The sequence below is a fragment of the Takifugu rubripes genome, chromosome 20 (assembly GCF_901000725.2).
Source record: "Takifugu rubripes chromosome 20, fTakRub1.2, whole genome shotgun sequence".
Classification (NCBI taxonomy): domain Eukaryota; kingdom Metazoa; phylum Chordata; class Actinopteri; order Tetraodontiformes; family Tetraodontidae; genus Takifugu; species Takifugu rubripes.
This window is the reverse complement of record NC_042304.1, coordinates 6,120,494-6,140,457: the sequence shown is the minus strand read 5'-3', so window position 1 is coordinate 6,140,457 and position 19,964 is coordinate 6,120,494. Positions and strand designations below refer to the sequence as shown.

At 48.3% G+C, this 19,964-nt stretch overlaps 2 protein-coding genes across 10 annotated transcripts in view; both read left to right on the top strand.

Moving 5' to 3' along the window:
• The window catches only part of sbno2b (strawberry notch homolog 2b), a 40,047-nt gene extending 34,185 nt beyond the window's left edge, over positions 1–5,862 (top strand). For all 4 annotated transcript variants that reach the window (XM_011614695.2, XM_011614696.2, XM_011614694.2 and 1 more), the window contains 5 exons: positions 204–296; positions 430–561; positions 1,125–1,201; positions 1,450–1,640; positions 1,860–5,862. In XM_011614695.2, coding sequence (XP_011612997.2) covers positions 204–296; positions 430–561; positions 1,125–1,201; positions 1,450–1,640; positions 1,860–3,049 — 1,683 coding nt within the window. In that variant the 3' untranslated portion in view covers positions 3,050–5,862. The remainder of the gene's footprint in view (positions 1–203; positions 297–429; positions 562–1,124; positions 1,202–1,449; positions 1,641–1,859) is intronic.
• A 605-nt stretch (positions 5,863–6,467) lies between these two features.
• Positions 6,468–19,196, top strand: tjp3 (tight junction protein 3). 6 transcript variants are annotated; one of them, XM_011614698.2, is made up of 31 exons: positions 6,468–6,676; positions 7,393–7,445; positions 10,970–11,026; positions 11,392–11,516; positions 11,834–11,936; positions 12,014–12,308; positions 12,386–12,489; positions 12,579–12,768; positions 12,861–12,936; positions 13,010–13,107; positions 13,583–13,673; positions 13,850–14,017; positions 14,104–14,207; positions 14,302–14,386; positions 15,004–15,080; positions 15,176–15,272; positions 15,436–15,527; positions 15,607–15,679; positions 15,754–15,821; positions 15,921–15,984; positions 16,066–16,222; positions 16,297–16,405; positions 16,483–16,702; positions 16,782–16,987; positions 17,061–17,156; positions 17,236–17,312; positions 17,389–17,599; positions 17,712–17,812; positions 17,966–18,505; positions 18,619–18,677; positions 18,770–19,196. In XM_011614698.2, exons 3-31 carry the CDS (start codon positions 10,979–10,981, stop codon positions 18,888–18,890), a joined length of 3,855 nt encoding a protein of 1,284 aa, XP_011613000.2. In that variant the 5' UTR covers positions 6,468–6,676; positions 7,393–7,445; positions 10,970–10,978; the 3' UTR covers positions 18,891–19,196. The 6 variants fall into 6 exon arrangements, with proteins under 6 accessions (XP_011613000.2, XP_003974133.2, XP_011613001.2 ...); XM_011614699.2 differs by lacking the exon at positions 6,468–6,676 and adding an exon at positions 6,697–6,767; XM_003974084.3 differs by lacking the exon at positions 7,393–7,445 and having other exon boundaries at positions 6,469–6,676.
• Positions 19,197–19,964: the final 768 nt, after the last annotated feature.

Genomic DNA, 19,964 nt, shown 5'->3' with positions numbered 1-19,964 from the left:
ATAGGAAATAATATTTATGTTTTATATTCAGCATTTAGCTGCTGGTTGCAGACTAGTTTTGGACACCCGATGCTGTACAGAAGTATAGAGCAAGCATTATTTCAATGATAACTTTGACATTTTGACCGTTGGTCTGAATGTGTTTAAACTTTGGCTCATCTTCAAGACTCGTGACTTTTGTTTAATTGATCTTGCCGCTGTAGATCAGCGTGGACAGAGGGATGCCCTGGGAGGAAGCCTACAGCAGGTCGCTGAAGCTTAGCGGCTCTGACGAGGGATTCTACCTCTCACTAAAGGTGATAAAATAAGCAAACCGGTTTTACTTTAACATTCACTGTGCTTACAGCAGCTTTATTTTAGAGAGAAATGTGCATGTCTGTGTAAATATTGATAGATTAAATAATTAACCCATGAGTGATCTTTCTCCAGCTGCGAGGTAACCATCCATGTGTGCTGCTAGCTGAGCAAGGAAGAGGTAAAAACTTCATTGTCTACAAGCCCAACATTGGCAAACAGTCCCAGACTGAGAGCCTGGACAAACTGCAGCAACGTTACAGAAAGGTGTGTATTACTGATTAACAAGCTGCCTTTGTATGTCTCAAACAATCTTCCTTTTACTGTGCCTATACAAATACTTCCATTTTACCAAGATTGCGCTGCTATTGAGAGGCTGTAAGCTGGAGTCGACCGCCCCCTACTGGTCATGGAAGTGTAGTGTATTTGGTTGGGGGATATATTTTCACACTTTACAAGATGAACTGGACGTGATCAGAAAAATATCTAAAATGAATCTTGAGTCTTTTTCTGTTTGCAACAGCAGGCTGTTCCAAAAGTAGATCATTGTCTTTTTAGAAACAATGAGGGTTTTAGTGAAGTATTCAAGGAACACCTTTTTCTATCTTTGGAGCAAAACCCCAACGTGCTATTAAGTTCTGTTGATGTTGAACCTGAGGTGGTTTTTGTTACCACCAAGGCCCAAAATTCTTTAGTTTTTGTGAACACCTTGTGGCAAGGCGGGGATTCTACTTGTATGTGAGTTGTATGTTGATAATAGTGTTTTAAGTTGTTTTGGCAAACCATAACCAGCTCTAAGCTGATTTTGATGTGGTGTGTTTGTCTCTCAGGTGGCTCCAGAGGAAGCCAAGGACAGCTGGGAAAACCAATTTACCTTCTCTTTCAAGAAGTGTAGCCATGCAAACTGGTAAGAATGAACGGCTAATGTATTTAGCATAAACGACTGGTACGTGCACGTACATTCAGGGGCCACGGTGGCTTTTAGGTCAGATGCCATTCTTAAGGATTTGCAGTTCATCTGAGGTTCAGTCCCGAAGAAAAAGCAGCATGAGTCTCGTGTGCCTTTCTTCAGGAGCATACCGTGTTTCAAAATAAAAGCTCGCCATGAGCCATAAAAAGTCTGAACTGATTCTCTTGTACTTTGCTGTCCATCAGGAATGGGAAGTGTAAGAAAATTGAGGAAGGCCAGGAGTGCCTGCAGGGCATGCGTCTTCGTCAGTACCACATGCTGTGTGGTGCTCTGCTGCGCGTGTGGAAGCGCGTGGCGGATGTTGTGTCTGACATCACGAGCTCCAGCATCCTGCAAATCGTCCGCCTGAAAACCAAGCAGCATAACAAGCAAGTCGGTCAGTAGATCCCGGCTGTAACAGTTGATATGTGCTGGAAAAGTTGATCCAGCAGGAACCAGGATGTTAAAATGAGGAAACAAATTTGTTATTTGTCTCCTAAATGTGCTAAACCCAACTAAACTGTGTCTGCTGGTTCAGATGTTGAAAGTAGATCTAAACTTCAGGGATTACGGCTTGAGCATTTGCACTGACATGGTGGATGTGTGAATCTCTCAGGTATCAAGATCCCAGAGAACTGTGTGGCACGTGTACGGGAGGAGCTCTTGCAAATGGACGAGGAGGTGAAGAAGAAACGGAGGGAGAGGGAGCAGCAGGCTCTGGAGCAGCGGGCCCTGGAGCAGCGGAAAATGGAGAACAGACATCTCCTTGCAAATTTGTTCAACCAGAAACCAGTTCTGAACAAGTCGCTGGTTCAGTCTCTCGCCCCAAATCAGTTCCTCAATCAGAAACCGAGCCAAAGTGTTTCACAAAGGACTCAAAGCGGGAGCGTCTCCCAGCTGCCCAGAGTTCAAGCCCTCCCCGAGTCCACTTTACAGCAGCCCCCACAGACCATGCCCATGCAGCCCTTACAGAGAAACCCCTGTCAAGGCCAGCAGAGGACCCATAACAGCTGGTCTACCATCCCCACCACCTCCACCAACCACCATGTCGCGCTGTCCAACCCTGCTAACCACGCCCCCAGCCTGCAGTCACAGTTTCACCCCCAGCAGATTTTACCCTTCTTCCAGGCGCTGAAGAACTCCGGTCTTCCGTTTCACCAGAACGCCCCGTCTCCAAGCTTGTCTTCCAACCCCCTGGATGAGATCTTGGACCTGACTGTGAGCTCGCCATCGCCCTCTCCAGACACCACAGAGGGCGGACCCAGCCTGGACAGCCTGACGAGACACTCCTCAGCTTTCGGAGATGACTTTAACCTGGAGTCCCTGATCTCCCTGCCTGCTCCAAATCCCCAGCCCGCTACCCAGCTACAGCCGCCTCTTCTACTCCAGCAGCAGCAGAATCATAACATGCTGGCCAATATCCACCAAGGCTTATTAGATTTTTTTGATTTGCCCCTGTGTCCCCAGATGTCCTCACAAAAACCAAACCCCTCCTCCTCTAACTCCTCCGGCTCTTCTTCCACCTCCCCCGTCTCAAACAGCCTGGTTTCTCAAGTCCCCACCGGCCAACCGCCCCCGTCCTCGCTAACGTCATCCTCTTCATCTCTCTTCTCCAGCCCGTCCTCGTCTTCTTCTCTGTTTTCCAACTCTTTCCCCTCGCCCTACATCCACCCCCAGTCAGACCCTCTCCATCTGCCCAATGGCCACTGTAGCACCAACGCCCTCGATGTCCGCGAGGCTCTGAACAGCATGCTTCAGGACGGACACGACCGCAAGTCCGTCATCCAGTACCGCAATCAGGACTGAGTGCAGCTCATCCCGACTGTTTTTTCCCTTTTTGCGGTTTTCTTTGGCCTGTAAAGCAGATTGTGTCTTGTTTGCTGCTGTCTGTGATCGCACCATTGGACCTACTCCTCCTCCCCTCAGGGCTTATAGTCACGTCACTGCCTGCTGACTCACCCTTTCCATCCTTCACCCGCTTGAAGTTGTGGAGATTAGAGCCGGCCCAGACAGTATCCGGCCCAAAATGTGTCCTGCACAGTAAATGGCAGCTGCAACACAAAGCGTAAATCGTACCTGTAAGTTTGTGGACGCACACGCTGTCGCACACAGCAGATGGAAATCATCAGTGTTGTCCAATTTCATAGTGAATTCCTCTACTGATCACATGAGGTAAATCTGCTGGAATCCCCCCCCCCCCCCCCCTATATCATTTTTCTGAAATATCTTCTGTAGTTTTTCCAGGGCTTGGTTCTACTGAGCCAAAACAAACAATGTTAAACTGGACGTGGTGGAAACCTCCCCCAGACAATTGGCTGTCTTTTTTCCCTACATGTCTGTGTCCCTGCCTGTATTAACACTAGTGAGGAACCGTGGAGGGAGGGGAGTCTGCTGTTGCAAACAGTGCCTTTGAAGAAATCTATAAATGCAGTCATAGATCCATGTAGCCTAATATATAGATTTGTACTCTTGAGTGTTGCTTTTAATTTAAATATATTTGTATTTAACGTGTAGGTCCCATTAGTAGCTTTTGTTACATTATGCTGTTGGGGTCTTTGATAAAGAAGTCCCCATTTTAGCCTGTATGTGCTTGTGTGCCGGTCTGTCAGGCCTGTCCTTTGTCTCTGATGGTCCCTGTAGATTGGACGGCGTGCTACCAGGATTAGTGAGCAGCGCGGACGGCAGTTTGTTTCCAAAATCCCCTCACAGCTCCACCTTTCCGAGGGGACTCCTGGTTGATTTAATATCCGATTTCTCAGGAAAGTCTCGAGCGTGTTGCGTTTTGGCGTCGAGACCAACCCAGATAGAAAAACCAGTCGTTCTCCAACGTGCATGACACGATTCTAAGTGTAGCAGATCATGACCGTCGTCTTTTAAGTCAAAGCTTTACTTTGGCAATTCAAGAGAAAAACTCCCGTGTTTCCATTTGAGGTTCGGAGACTACAAACACACACAACTGTTGTTTACTGTGCGCGACAGTCCCCGTCTAAAAACCCGTGAGATCGGCCGTCTTTGAGTGAAGAACGCTGCGCTCAAGTTTGTTCTTCAGGGGGAAAAAATGCCGGGAAACGTTCAAATAAAAACAAAGCAATAAAACCAACGTTCTCCACGTGTCCTGAAACATAGACGCTCGAGTGCTGTTTACGCTCAACAGGCAAAGCTTTGACTTTTGCATGGTATGAACTTTCTTACTTCTGTTGTGCTTCATACTATTTTAGACGGATTCTAAAACGTGTACAACCTTTGTATAGCAGGTTTTCACAGGCTGAACGCAATGCGTTTGATGTTTTATTCATTGTTATAAAGGTTATTGTTATTTATATTTAAGGGATATTTAGATTTTAAATATGTTATTCTGCGTACTCAAATAGGTAATGACATGTTTGGTCAGGGAAGTTTCTAATTTTCAAGATTTCTATCAAATTCTATTATAACCTGCCACCAAATAAGATTGCACTGTTCTGTCCTGCTGTACAGTCTGGATAGATTTCCGTGTCGCTTCTCTCCAGTCCAATAGAGTCTCCCAGTCGCCAACGTCCGGCCCTCAGTGTGCAGAGTGATACCAAAGTGTTCCACAGACACCCCTAAAGTTGCTAAGATACCAGAACTTTTACCAATCTCAGGAAGAAACCTACAGGAGGTGTAGCGACGGGGCCGTTGGCGGAAACACATCATCTCCCCTCAGAAACGACAGAAAGTACCAGTACACGCGCTACGTCTCTCTTCTCTGTGCTGTGACTTTTGCTGTATTTATGTTTCAGTTCGACGTGCTGGGTTTTGTTGTTTGTCCTTGTGAACATGTCGGTGATTTGTCGTTTATGCCTTCTTAGGGCAAAATTCAAAGCCAGTTTCTTTTTGTGAGGAACATTATTTCTCGTTATTTTCGTCCGCGTTGTCGGGACCTGGCCGCCTTCAGCGGATGTCCGATTCTGTTCGATTTTTGTCATTTACAGCAAATCGCCATGGCATGTTTTTATAGCCTTGTTAATTCTATTGATAATATTCCACATCAGGCACATTCCAACAATTCTGCAGAATATTTCCTTTCAGTTTCTGTTTTGAGGTCACACTAATAACTTTATGCATTTGAGACATATGGACCGTGTTTCACGAGCGAAAGCTTTGTCTACTTAATGTAGTTAGGCCTTTAATCACTCTCATTTTGCACTAAGAATGGCATAATCAAGTTACTGTTTTCTTTTTCTGATTCAGCGTTGCAAGCTTGTGTTTCTGGTCTGGCTCCATGTATACTGTAACCATCTTCTTTCCCCACCATTTGCATATTACGCATTTTCAATGTTATCACTCAGATAATTTATTAATGAAAAAGAAACAAAAACATGCTACTGATTGTATGTATTTTTAAACAAAGCCTATTTTTTCTGTACAAAAAAAGATAAAAAAAAAAAACTGTGTTCAGCACTTTTATTCTGGGTTGTGCTTTTGTTTTCTATATATTTATAATTTAGATCCAAATGTATATATTGTAAAAAAATTTGTGCCTTTCAACTAATTCTTTCAAAGGTTTTATACTCATTTATGGAAGGATATATGACATTGCAATCTCAACTTTGTAAACAAATTGTAAACGAATAAAAACATGAAGATTGCTGAAGCTGCCCTGTGTTGGTCTGCGTAAAACTGGTGGTTTCACGTAGAGACAGCAGAGGACAGAAGAGGTGAAGGGATCTTAAACTGATGGAAACGTTTAGATACTTTTACTGAGATGACGAGTTACTTCTGATTATTCTCATATGAGTCATCTCAGTAGTGACATTAGTCACTTAATCCACCTGTCAGCCATTCATCTGCAGCTGTATCGTCATGTTTCAGAGGGACTGAAAGCTGACAGCAGGCTTAGCTGATATATTCTTTGAAAATAAAATAAAAACATCTTTATTACCTTATCCCGCTGACTCAATTAAAGATAAATAATTTGATTACATTCCAGTATATATGCAGCACCTTTTAATAACGTGTAAAGCTAATATTTACATTTCCGGTCAAAATAATAGAGAGGGACGTTAAAATAAGAACAAATTTAAATAAACTATTTGCTAAAACTGTTTCACCCGTACGAAGCATGAATTGGTCCTTTAAAATAACCCAAAACATAAAATCAAATCCAAAAAACAGGAGGATAATTTTTTTTTTGGGGGGGGGGGGGGGTGTCTAAAAACGAGGCGGATCCTTTAAGAAAGAGGACCAACTTCCGGTTATTGCAACACCAGCGCGATGACGCTATGAAACTCACCTGTATTTGGCCACGCCTTCACACCTGTACTCAGGAAGATTTAGGAGAGTCTTCCCAACTTCCATATAAGCCGAAGTAAAGCGAGAGAAACAAAAGAGAATAATTGGTTGGATTTCCCACCGTTTGTCGAACCCACTGAGTGTAGAAGAACAGTTCCGGCAGGCGGACACAGTTTCCAGGTGCGTTCGCTTCATTTCCTGATGTTCCCAAGTGTGATGGTTCTGTCCATGTTGCGCTGATGGGGGAGAAAGTGAGGCCGAAATGTTTCCAGTGGGTTGTTTTTAAAGAGAGAAATGGTGTCTTTGTTTAAAATGCTGGGGTGTTAGCTGCTCACAAAAGTATTAGTTTTGAGAATTTATAGATGGAACTTACTGGCTAGCTGCAACGTTCAGGACAGGTTCCATTTGTGCTGTATTTATTTAGGTTTTTCATTAGTTATGTGGGAGTTATAGGCGAGCACGTCTCATTTCTGTTCATTACTTTTGTTATCAACACATGGAAATTCTTGTGCATTTAATGATGGAATTACTCAGATGGTTGTAGTAGTTGCTTATTCTACTCCCCCCACTCCCTCCCTCTCTTTATTGCTTCCTACCTTACTGGTTCTTCCACATGGTTCCACCTCACAAGTTTCTACCTGCCTGTCAGAAAGTTTCACCATAGTTTCAGCCCTTCATTTCTCAAATAGCTGCGTTATTCTCTCTATATGGCGATATGATATTCTCACAACCTGAGCAAAGGTTTTATTTCAGGGTCTTTCCGGTTGTATTTCATGATAAATACCTCTTGTCTATTTATCTCTATCTTTTCATCCCTTCTGGATACGTGTTGTTAGTAATAAACACATATTGTTCTGCGTAAGAACATAAATTTAACTTTATGTTTATCATTTCAGGTAGTAGCCTCAGGGACGCCAAACGGCATCTAAAGTTTTAAAAGAAGCGACAGGTTGGAATAATCTCATTATCCACATGTAAAAAATCACCCACTTCTGATTATTTTGACATTCACGATTAGATTTCAGAAACGTGCTTCATTAACCTCTGGGTAGCTGCACTATTGTTATTCCAATTTCCAGTCAGTTTGGTTTAATTCTTAACGGGGGTGAAATAAACACATCTGAGGAGGAACTTGTGTAAGTTCACTGTTGACTGTGTGTTGCGAGGAGCTCCACGGAGAGCGGAAGCTCCAGGGTTCTGCTCTCCGTTCTGCAGCTTCTGCAAACCTCTGGACTGTTGCTCCTTCAGCTCTCAGAGCTGATATCGCTTTTACGAGCGTCTCGCCTGTTAATCTTTACAAGAGTTGCTTGTTGGAAGGGGGCAGCGTTAAGGAATTCCACCTCTGTGTCGCGTCAAACCTGGGCCTCTGAGCTCTCCGCCACCCTGTGCTGGAACGTGCACACGTCCGTCCTGACACATGAATGAGTGATTGTTCAGCTACTACAGGGGAACATGCTCGAGCTGTGTTTGCACTGGTGACGGGAGCGGTTGTCAGTCGTTCTGATGTTTTAGTCCGGTTAATAATTGAACAGGGGCAGACCGACTGTGCTGCCACACAGAAACCACATCAGACATCTGTTTTCCATTATGGTCACGCCTAAAATTCAGCTTCATCAAGACTTGCTGGGTGCCAGAATTTGTAATGGGATACAGCATCTCTGCCCCACTGTGGGACCAGTGAGCGCGGCCGTACGTCGTGCACGCCAGTGGCGGATGTTTACGCGGCGGCGTTCTGGAAACTACTTGTGCAGGAACCCAGGAAACTTTACTGGGAGCGAGCAGACCTGCAGCGAAGCAAACAGCCCTTCAATTATTAACAGCCCAGTGCTCTCATTCCCCACAGTAACCATAGCACCCAGTAGACTGAAACTTAGCCTGGAGGAGACCTGCTGCTGCCCTGTGGGAAACACCACCACTTCACTGAAACACACACACACACACCAGTGACGGTGGGAGCAAGTGGACCTGACTTTATGATCCCAAACTACAGGGAAAAACGGGACCGATGGACGCATGAGAGGACTTTTCCCCCCACGTTGCTTGTTTATTTTAAGTTAGATTATCTGCGTTCGACCTTTTTCTTGCGGGTTTTTGTCGTCCACCTTCGTCAGCAGAAATCAGAGTTCTGTTTAAAACTTTTTCCCTGTCTTTTTTAATAATATTTTTCTCAACGTCGCCATGAATCTGAAGCAGAGGATGAAGCTGCTGAAGCACTTTGGCTCTCTGCCCTCGGAGCCTCCACCTCCGCTGCTGGTGGTGCCCGTAAGTGGAAACGCTGTAGCAACACCCTGGACCGGCCTGGGTCACTCTTTCTGCTGCTCCCTCAGCACAGAGCCTCACAGTCTCTCACCATAGGGGGTTTCAGCCCAACGCGTCCAGTTTTTCAGAGATCTGAGGTTTTTTAGAAATGTTTATTAGCAGCACATTCAACATTTCCAAGTTTCCCAGGCTGCTTCATTTAAAACATCGTTATTTTCAGGCAGCAATTGACTAATTCTTTGATCTAACCTCTTGTATTCATATTAATTGATTGATTTAAGCTCCTTGATTTCATAAACTGCATTTTTGTTGGACTTTCCTGGTTATCTATTAAAGCCATAGTTTTAATAGTAATAAGCGCTGTTGCAGTTAATCCACGACAGAACTTTGTACCTTCGTGTTAAAGATGCACAGATCTTCCGACATCTGCGTGCAGTTCCTGCAGCGCCGCTCCACCTTAAATCCACTTTTACTGAAGGGCCATAGAAACCGTGACAGTGGGGGAGGAGTGCTCCAGGTGCAGTCTCTCTTCGGGGCTTTGCTTCTCCGTTGTCCCCATCAAGGAAGAAACAAGAGAGTTTAAGGAGATTCTGAGCAGCAGGAGATCAGGTTTCCAGCATCCATGCGGAGCTCTGAGGAGGACGGAGCTGGAGTTGGACAACCGTGACGGATCCGATTGATTTATTGTTACTTTGTATCGAGCGGATTGGAAAAAAACAACAGGCTGTTTACTGAGCGTCTAAGGCCACAGGTGTGCTGCTCAGCTCACAGAGCCCCGTGGGGAATGGAAGTGAGGTTTAAAGACCAAGTGGTAAGTGGAGACAGAGGAAGACAAAGCACAAGTCTTCCTATGCTAGTGTCATCTGAAAGGAGCGGAAGCGTAGCCGCTAAAACAGAACAAAGGAAGTAAACCAGTGTCGGTTTGCTCTGATGAAACCCACAGGTGTGTCTGAGGTGTCACAGCTCTGGACTGGACGTTCTTTTTCTCCAGCTTTCTTTTTTGCGATTTGAGAAAAACAACTTCAGGTGTCACCAAATCTACTCGGCTCAGTTACGGTGCTTTCTGTTTCAAACCATCATGTTTATGATTAACCTGCTCGGACAAACGATCCACTGTCCACAGGTGACCCAGAGTGCACCTGTGTGTGCGCCTCGAGGAAACCAGCCAGCCTGGCATTTTTGTGGCAAAGTTTGGTCACAAAGCCATTTTGGCCAGTGTTTAGCTGCAATTTATGACTCTTCTACTTGACGGAGAATTTGAAATGTTAAACATCAGATTTCAACAGAGACGGCCCTCCGTTGAAGAGAAATTCTAAATAGATTTCCACGACTGCCAGTTCAGCCGTCCTGATCATAGTAGAGGAGTCAATGAAAGTGATATTTCCCTGACTTCTCCTTGGAGACTGAAACTCTGATACACGTGATCAGAAAAATGTTGTCTGTCTTCTAAGCTCTTCTGGTTGTTGATGTAGCATTTGGACGCGCGCTCCTCGCTGGCATGTGCACTTGAGCAAACTCCAGGCTCTTCATCACCATCCATCGACAGCGCCTCTACGCCTCTGACCCTGCAGCTCGGAAGCTTCCAGATCTTCAGCAGCGGGTTTACTCGGCTGCTTTCGGGGTCCAGTAGCTGAGATAAAATCGCCGTTCTGCGAGAGGAAGCGTTCGGTCGGAATATTGTGATGAGGAACTTGTTCCGCAGCTTCTCCAGCCTGAAGGCTGGAGCTGTGCCGCCGTCTAGAGATCCAGACGCAGAACTGCTGTGTCCAAGCGTGTGTGTCGGCCACGACTCGCATGTTAATCTGTTGTTGTTTGGATACTGAAATATCATTTTTAATGCAGAATATCATTTATGCTGTCAATTTACAGCTGTCAGCTATGATTATTAGTGTGTGTGTGTGTGTGTGTGTGTGTGTGTGTGTGTGTGTGTGTGTGTGTGTGTGTGTGTGTGTGTGTGTGTGTGTGTGTGTGTGCTTAATGTACAGGGTGTTTTACACTGTAAATACTACATGCACTAAGGAGCCTACACACATGCAGTAGCCCCTCCTCCATACCTGTCAGGCAGGATTCAGACCAGTAGAAACATGCTGAGATCAGTCTGAGTCGTGCACCAGCTCGTCCGGGCAGCTCGGGCTCAGCTGTAATGGCCGTGATTATTTATTAGCACCGATCACTCGTTTACTCTTCTGAATTATTTTTTTCTGCCTTTTGCAGAGAGCCAACATGGAGGAGCTGACGATATGGGAGCAACACACGATAACGCTAAGTAAGGTCAGTGTTTGCTCAGGAGACTCTGAGTGTGTTTGCTTTGAAACGGGCGTGGATGTTGAAGGAGCACGAGGGGTGAAGATCCCGCCAATGGGTTCGGTCCACGCTCGGGGACCCAGATGAGAACGGGGGCCGGGTTCTCTTCTCGATAACGAAGTTCCAGGGCTTCGGTTACGCAGCCGAGAATCCAGCAGGAATTTACAGCGACACGCCCTTGGGTCTGTGCACGGTCCCAGCTCAGATGGAGGAATGTGCTCCTTCTGCCTCTATCTCTGTACTGGATCTCCCACACGCGCTCACCTCGCGCCCGCTGACTCGTCACCTCTCCACGCCCTGATTTCACCCCCGTCGTGTTCTTCTAATTGCAGGACCCCAAATTCGGGTTTGGCTTTGCCATATCAGGAGGGAAAGACAAGCCCAACCCAGACAACGGAGACACGACGCTGGTGGTGTCGGACGTGTTGCCAAATGGACCCGCCATGGGACGGCTCTTGTAAGTCAGTGAAGTCATTCCTGATCGATATTTACGGCTTTATTTTGATGCTCCACGACACGTACATTCGGCCTGGAGTGGGTTGTAAAAATGGATCACGCACCAGGTGCAAGGATCAACAGTGTAGCAGCGCCTCACCACACTAAAACCACACCCACAGTGCCGACGCTGTGCAACCGAGCCTGGGACCAGAATCTGAAGGGGTCTGAACACACGTGGACAGACTCCCCCCCACGTGGGCTTCAGGACCTCTGGAAACGTTGCCGTCTTTAATTTCCGCCCTAAATATGAATCACGTGTTGTTGTTTGTCCTCCAGCACCAAAGACCAGATTGTGATGGTCAACGGCGTCTCCATGGAGAACGTTTACTCCAACTACACCATTCAGATCCTTAAGACCTGCGGCAAAACCGCTAACGTGGTGAGTACCGGGGAGACGCCGGGTTTGAACCCGGGTGCCGTCGCTGCCGTCTGAGCGTTCCCTCCTTCCCTCTGCAGACTGTGAAACGCCCTCGCAAGATCCAGATCCCGGCGACCACCAGGCCGACTCGAGCCGCCTCCCACTCCAACCTGCTGGAGCAGGACCCGCCCAGACGAACGCGGCACTACTCCGACGACAGCGACAACCGGGACGGCCCCCGCTACCGTCCCCGCGCCCGCAGCAACACGCCGGACCGCAACGGGCACGGAAACACGCTGCCGTTGATGTCGTCGGGGTACAAGAGGCTGCCCCATCAGGAGGCCTCCCATCAGCCCATCAGAACCACACTGAGGAAAAAGAAGATCACTGATGGTGAGAGTTGGGGAGGGAGAAGTGTGATGCGAGGAGGGGCAGGAGCAGGAATTCTGACCCAGGTTTTCCTTCTCCAGAGTACGGACTGAAGCTGGGCAGCCAGATCTTCATCAAGCACATGACGGAAACTGGGCTGGCTGCCAAGGAGGGAACTCTGCAGGAAGGAGACCTGATTCTGAAGGTGAATGTTAGCGACCGGGGGGAAGATTTACGGTTTATCTGCTCGGGTTAATTCATTTCATTATTAAATGATTTGTCGCCGTCCCTCAGATCAATGGCATGACGACGGAGAACCTCTCCCTGCTGGAGACCAAACATCTGGTGGAAAAGAGCCGGGGCAAGCTGACCATGATGGTCCTCAGGGACGACCGCAAGTTCCTGGTCAGCATCCCAGAGGTGGCGGACAGCGCCCCCAACAGCGAGGAGGACCACCGCCGCAACAGCAGCTCCGAACTAGAGGGTGAGGATTAGACGAGAGGGCGGGGCCGGGAGGGGGGGTGTCGGGGGAACTGGTGGAGGACTGGTTTCAGTTTCGCTTTCTGCCTCCTCCAGAAATTTCTGACATTGACGAGGACGTCCCGCCTCAGAGGACGTCCCGGCCACCCCACAGAGAGAAACGCACGCGCAGGTACGCTGCTGGTAGCAGCAAAGCCATTCAAATCCCTGCATTTCTGATTCTTGCTTTTCCCTTTTGAACCCAGAACAAGAGCCGAACCTCCTCCAGCCAAGTCTCGGGATTCCTCACCAGTGCGCTCCACGCTGAGCCGACCTCCCCCCAGAACCTACGCACCTCGCAGACGTTAGTCCTGCCTCTCGCCTCACGTGCACCGTTATATTATGACAGTAATGGCTAAAGTTGGGGCCAGCATACTCAGTTTATTGAGCTATAAGTGAAGACAAAATGTGTGGATTTACTCTTATATCAATAGCTGAAAGGCAGAATACACAATACATTTGGGGGGTAAAAGCTACAAATTAGAAAACCCACCAGTTCCAGGTCAGGCAGCCTGTGGATGAGTTCCCCCTCAGTAGCTAGCTGCTGCAGCCTTTCAGTAAACGTGTACCTCCATCTGCAAATATATGGGGAAGATTTGCCTGCTTCCCCCATGTAAACACTCCAAGATGTAAGCAAAGAAAAAGCTGCAGTCTAAATACCTGTTTGCAAGGCAAAGTCCTGCAACAATGACAAGCTGCTGTTAGGGCTGGTGCAACAGCGCTGAGCCAGTGGAAACAGGCGGAATAATGTTTGCTTCTGTTACTTATTGATCATTTAGCTCCGTCTGAGTCCGAGTCCGACCGCAGCGCCTCCCCGGCACCCGTCAGGAGACCCAGTCCAGATGTGAGGGATCACTCCAGCAAATACAAGTCAGTCCCAAAGCACACTGTAAACCCTTCATCATATAGATCCCTGATGGGAATCTACAGGGCTGGAATTGACCAGGAAATCCAGTTATGTGGAAACAGCCTAAACAGATGTTTTCCATGTGGACTTCCAGGTTGCTTGGAAGGTGCTGAGAAGTTGCTTTGGAACTCTTTTCCAGGTCTCTGTCCGGCGTGTCCACGCTGCCAAACCCTCGGTCCTCACCTGTAGTCCCCACCTGGTCCACGTCGCGACCCACCTCCTCCGCCTCGCGACCTCGCAAGCCGGTGTCGGAGTCGGATTCCGACCGCAGTGTCACCCCCCCACCCCACGCAGACAGCAGATACAAGTAAGGGAGCAGATCAACCCGCCTCCGGCTGCTGGTCGTTTCACCAGAAACATCAGAACTGTCAAATTCCCCCCCCCCCCCCACAGGGTTCTGCCTGATCTGCCCCAGGCCGGAATGAGGAACTCCCCCATCACCGTGCGTTCCGACCCACCGAGGAGGGTCAACTCTCCCGTCAGAGTCCCGCCTCCAGGTCTGTGCGTGCTCGCGTGGGACATTTAATGTTCATGTGCTTGGACTTGTTATTTTATCTCTTTTCTTTGGTCTCTTTTTGTTTCCGTCCTCAGACTCCGAGTCGGAGTCAGACGAGAACCCGGTGTCTGTTCAGAGGCACAGCACCAGCTACAGCCAGGACCCCCTCAGCAGATACAGGTACAGATGAAGGTCTGCCCAGACCCACCCCCACCCCCTCCCCGAACACCCAACTGGATGTGACGGCCGGGGCAAGCGAGACTGTACACACGTTACTGTTAATCACCTGTTTTAACTGACCTCAGCTCTTCACTGTCTTGTGGTTCTTTTTCATTAATAAGCTCCTTTTTGATTTGTCTGAATTCTGATTTTGACTGTGTACAAGGTGATGATGTTTGTGCTATCGAATGAAATAAAAGTAAATTCCAACGAACCCGTCCCTCTGCTGTATGTGGCCAAGTGTTGATTGCACCTGCGACAGTTGTCCACGCAGACATCTGTCAGCAGATCCTTATTTTTTATGGATCTGCTCTCTCCGATCTGTCTGTCTGTACGAACGTGTCCAAATTGATCAGCAAACACGAGCTACCAAAAAAAAAAAGAAAAGTGCCACAACTTTTGCTGCTCCGTTGTTAATTTTGTTCGATTACAGCGCGAGAGCTTCCCTCAGAGGCGCTAAGGTGAATATTCACTGTCATCCATGATCATCATATAGCCACGGACCCCTCCCCTCTCCAGACGTAACTGAGATGTGTTGTCCTCCTCCCTCACTCCCACCTCCCTCTCTTCTCTTGCAGAGTGCTGCCGGAGGTCGCCGTGGAGCCTCCGCGATGGAGCGCCGATGGCGTCGCCGCTGGCGCCCCCCCTCAGAAAGGTGAGCGAGATCACCGCAGATGCTGCCGAAGGGATTCTGTGCTGCGGTTTGATGGGTTGATTTCCCTCTTTTTCTTTTTTCATCCATCCTCTCAGTTCGTTCCGAGTCAGACTCGGGGGCCAGCTACGCGTCCGTTCCCCGCAGGAGCTCCACCGAGAGCACCGACTCCAGAAAAGCCACAACCAGATACAGGTGAGAGGTCAGAGGTCAGACTCTGAAAGGACCTGAATGCTTCACATCACCAGGGTTCCTTCCACGTTGCCATGGTGACGTAGCACGAACCATCTCAGACTGGTACAACATTACAAAGGTCTTGTGGTTGTTTTGTGTCTCACCACGTCCATGTTCCTCTCAGAGTCCTGCCTGAGGCCAAACCCCTACCGGTTGAAGCCAAGCCCCAGCCGCCACGTCGAGCCCCGTCTCCCATGAGACCGCCACCTCCCGACGGTCAGTCTCCGCCGCTGCCTCGCGCTCGTGCTCCTTATGTTTCTGAATTCTGACCCTAGTCTGACCCCGTCTCCTCCAGATTCTTCCGACTCGGACCAGCTGGCACCTCTCAGGAGGTCTGGGAGTTCTGAGCGTGAGGAGAACCACCGCAGGTACGGCCTCAGTCCCCCTCTCTGACGGTAGCATGTGACAGGGTTAATAAATGTGACCTAATGTGTAATTACAGTGCCCCGCGCGTTGCTATGGGAGCAGGTCGCTCTGGGATTTCGGTGAAGAGCAACCCACCTGTCTACTGTAAAGGCCTTTCATTGCCTGACTCAGGAATTTAGTTGCTAGATACTTTGTGGGTCACTTGTTTCATTGTGATCCTTGTTTTTCTGTGTCTTCTTCCAGCCAAACCTGCAGAGGAGCCCATCTACTCCCTGCCCCCAGACTCTTACCCATCAGCTAATCCAGGGTGAGTCAGATGAACCTGTGTGACCATCTGAGGTGACCCCCCCCTCCCCAGAGCTGATGGCCACCGTCTCTTTCTCCTCAGGTACAGCTCAGACGTGCACACCGTGTCGTTTGTGAAGGAGGACAGCGTCGGCCTGAGGCTGGTGGGAGGAAACGACGTGGGTATATTTGTCGGGGGGGTCCAGCCAAACAGTCCGGCGTACGATCAGGGGATGAAAGAGGGAGACCAGATCATGCAGGTGAGACGGATTCGGGATGAAATCCGTGAAACGTCAATGGGGGGAGTCTCATGACGTACTCCTTCTTCCCTCAGGTAAATAACGTAGATTTTGGTCATTTCACGAGAGAGGAGGCCGCCAACTTCCTCCTGAACGTCAAAAAGGGGGAGCAGGTTCAGATCAGGACTCAGCACAAGATGGACAGTGAGTCTATAAGATGGAATAACGACGAGGATTAACCCTGAAAGCTGGGCTCAGGCCTAACCTTCGCCTCTCCTCAGTTTATAAGAAGATCATAAAGTCCAACCTGGCCGATAACTTCTACATCCGCACCCACTTTGACCATGATGCCGACAGCCCCATCGGCCTGAGCTTCACCAGAGGAGAGGTGTTCAGGGTGGTGGACACCATGCACCGCGGGAAGCTGGGTAAATGGCTGGCCGTCCGCATGGGGAACGACCTGCATGAGATGGACAAGGGCATCATCCCCAACCAGACCAGGTCAGGAGCCGAAAGCTGCATTTTCAAAACTGTCACCAAGAGTCAGGTGGGTTGGTTTCATCCGTTTCTTCCTCCGCAGGGCTGAAACCTTCGCCAGGTTAGAGCAGACACAGAGGGGGAGCGGGGAGAGGCAGGTGTCGGGGCCGAGAGCCGAGTTCTGGAAGCTACGGGGCCTCAGAGGGAACAAGAAGAACGAAAAGTACGTGCGCAGGTCTCGCGACGACCTGCTGCAGCTCACCATCCAGGGCAAATTCCCAGCCTATGAGAGGGTCCTGCTCCGAGAAGGTGGGTTTCTGAACCTCCCGATCTCTGCAACAAAAACCGCCCTCTCATAACCCTCCACCGTGCACGTCTGCAGCTAATTTCAAGCGGCCCATTGTCATCATGGGTCCTCTCAATGACATCGCCATGGAGAAACTGGCCAGAGAGATGCCCGACGAGTACGAAGCGGCAGGTCAGTTTCTGCTCTCCTTCAATGAGCTCACATCGCTTCTGCAGCCTTTCCCCCTCACGCGAGCTGTGTTTGAACGCAGAGATGGTTCCTCGCAGCGGAGCAGACAGCAGCTCCACGGTCATTAAACTGGACACCGTGAGGAGGATCGCAGAGAAGGTGAACAACAGTCGGAGCTGCCGTCCTGTCTCTTTAGTTCCACCTCCTCTAACGCTGAGGTCATGCTCTCTCCCAGGACAAGCACCCTCTGCTGGACATCACGCCCACTGCAGTGGAGAGGCTGAACTACATCCAGTACCACCCCATGGTTCTGTTCTTGGACCCTCACAGCCGTAAGGACGTCAAGGCCATGAGACAGCGCTACAGCCCCAACTCCAGCAAGAGCTCCAGGCGCCTGTACTCACAAGCACTCAAACTGAGGAAACACTGCAGCCACCTCTTCTCTGGTACACGCGACAGAACCAGAACTCTATTAAAAAAAACCTCTTTGAAGCAGGGCCGGGCCTTGTTGTTCAGTTTGAAGCAGCTCCTGATGTTTTCCCTTCGACTTCGTTCCAGCACGCATCGACTTGCAGCCCGGCTCGCACGCTTGGTACGAGAGTCTGAAAGATAAGATCCGCCACCAGCAGACCAAACCGGTGTGGGTGTCCGAAGTGACGGTACGACCCCCAGTTCTTCCTGACACACTGATGACCAATCAAGGCTTTTATTGAGGACTGTAGGATGGTTGTGAGATCAAAGCTGTGCTCGTGTGATGCGTCACTCTTTTTTTTAATGTGTTGGTTCAGCTGAAATGCTCTTTTCTCTTCCAGTTGGAGACCGGTGGAGAACAGGACTTGGATGCTCTGGACCAGACCCAGTCAGACTACCTCAGCGCCGCCAGCGACCTGGAGGACACCGACGGCGAGGCTTTCACCGACGGCGAGGCCTACACCGACAACGAGGACCTGGAGGAGGCTTATCCTGGTCACAACGCTCCAAATCCCAGCAGAGGCCCCAGGATGGCCGGAGCCGCTTTAGCGCGATCTTCTGAGCCTGCGTCCGGGCGCCGCAGCCCACCGCTGGATTCAGTGCACAGGGAAATCCCGCCGCTCATGCACGTACCCGAGCCCAGGGCACCCCGGCGGGAGAGTTACAGCCCGGCTCACTCTGATGCCGAGGAGGAGGAAGAGGAGCTGGCTCATCGCAGCTTTACGGACTCAGATTTTAGTGCTCTGGATGTGATACCGCCCACCACTCCATCGGACGGACCCCCCGACTTTATAGCCCCTGACCCGTCGCTACGGTACGCCGAGAGGCCTGAGAGCCCGCAACATGCCAGCCTGGCCGCCATCGAGGAGAAACTACAACAGGTAACTAGAGAAGTATGTCATTTAAGTGGAATTTTATTAAAAATGAAACTAAATACAACTGCATGGTGGGTTTTTTTGTATTTTCTTCCGTCTTGAACTCGCTCCTGCTGCAGACTCGTTCTGCAGACACACAGGCAGAGCCCGCAGAAAGGAAAGCTCCTCAGTTCATCGTGTGAGTGCTCTGTTCTGTTTGACATCTTTGGTTCTCTTAAGTCCAGTCGGGGCGAGTTCTAACCTTCAACCATCTGTGCTGCCCTCTGACAGACTGGCACATCACCAGGAAGCCATCCAGTTCAGACGCACGCAGATCCGAGGCAGCGACAGCTCCGATGATGACGAGGAGGAAGCGGACGACATCGAATGGGGTCCTGCGACTGAACTGTAGTTTTCTTTTTAATTGGAAAAATCCTGGACTCTTCTGAACGAATGAAAAGCTTATGTGCCTCGTTTTCATTCAGACAACACATTTTATCACACTACACAATTTAACATTTGAAGGAATGACAAAAAAAACAATTCCCGCATGAATACAGTTGGTGCTGGATTAAAAAAAACAAAATCCAGTTTTTTACTGTATCATATAATAAAATACACTGTTTTAAAGAGAAACCTTAATTAAAAATACTTAGAAATAAAAAGGTTTGTAGCCTCTTTATCTTTTTTGCATTAAACTATGATGACAGATTTTCAACAATGGTTCATTTATTCATACACAATTTCACACCGATGTCACAGTCCTGATCACTGATAGGTCCTTGATGATGACTGATGTTTTAATTAGATAAACAAACGCCTTCAGGGCTAAAGTTGTAATAATTTCGGTCTGTACATTTCTGAACCTTCATTAAGTCAGCAGATAGCGCAAATCTAAGGCTTGTTTTGCTTCTGCTGAGCTCATATGTTCGTTGTGGCTCCCTCTAGTGGTCAGAGGAGTACCAACATTTAAATAAAACGATAATTACATTTTTTTTAATTAATTTTTTTCCAAAAGTACTTCAGCTCGTTAAAGACACGAAACTCTTTAGGTATTCAACTGTTGTATGTGGAAATCTGGTAAACTTAAATCATTTAAGGCTTCAGTCTGTTCCTTTTTCTCACTTCAGTAGTGTGTTTAAATGTGGACACGTGACGTGTTTACAAGTTTAGTAGTTGGTTTGTTCTGAACTTCCACTTCGCTAAAAGTAACGTTCTTCAGTAAATTTAGTGACAGATTTTTTTTTCGTTTTTTAAAAAGAAAAATTAATTCAGACATTTACTTTGAATAAGCCAACTTTCCTAAACTAGTTTTCTGTCAACGCAAATATCACACGTCCAGCTGTTTGTTGCTGTAAATTTCTTTCAGGAAATTAGAAATTTGACCTCAGGAAATTAGAATTTAAATGTAACCTCATATTGCAAAAGTTAAGATTACAGCTAATGAGCAATATGATTACTAGAGTTTATGTTCAAATCTGTTCCA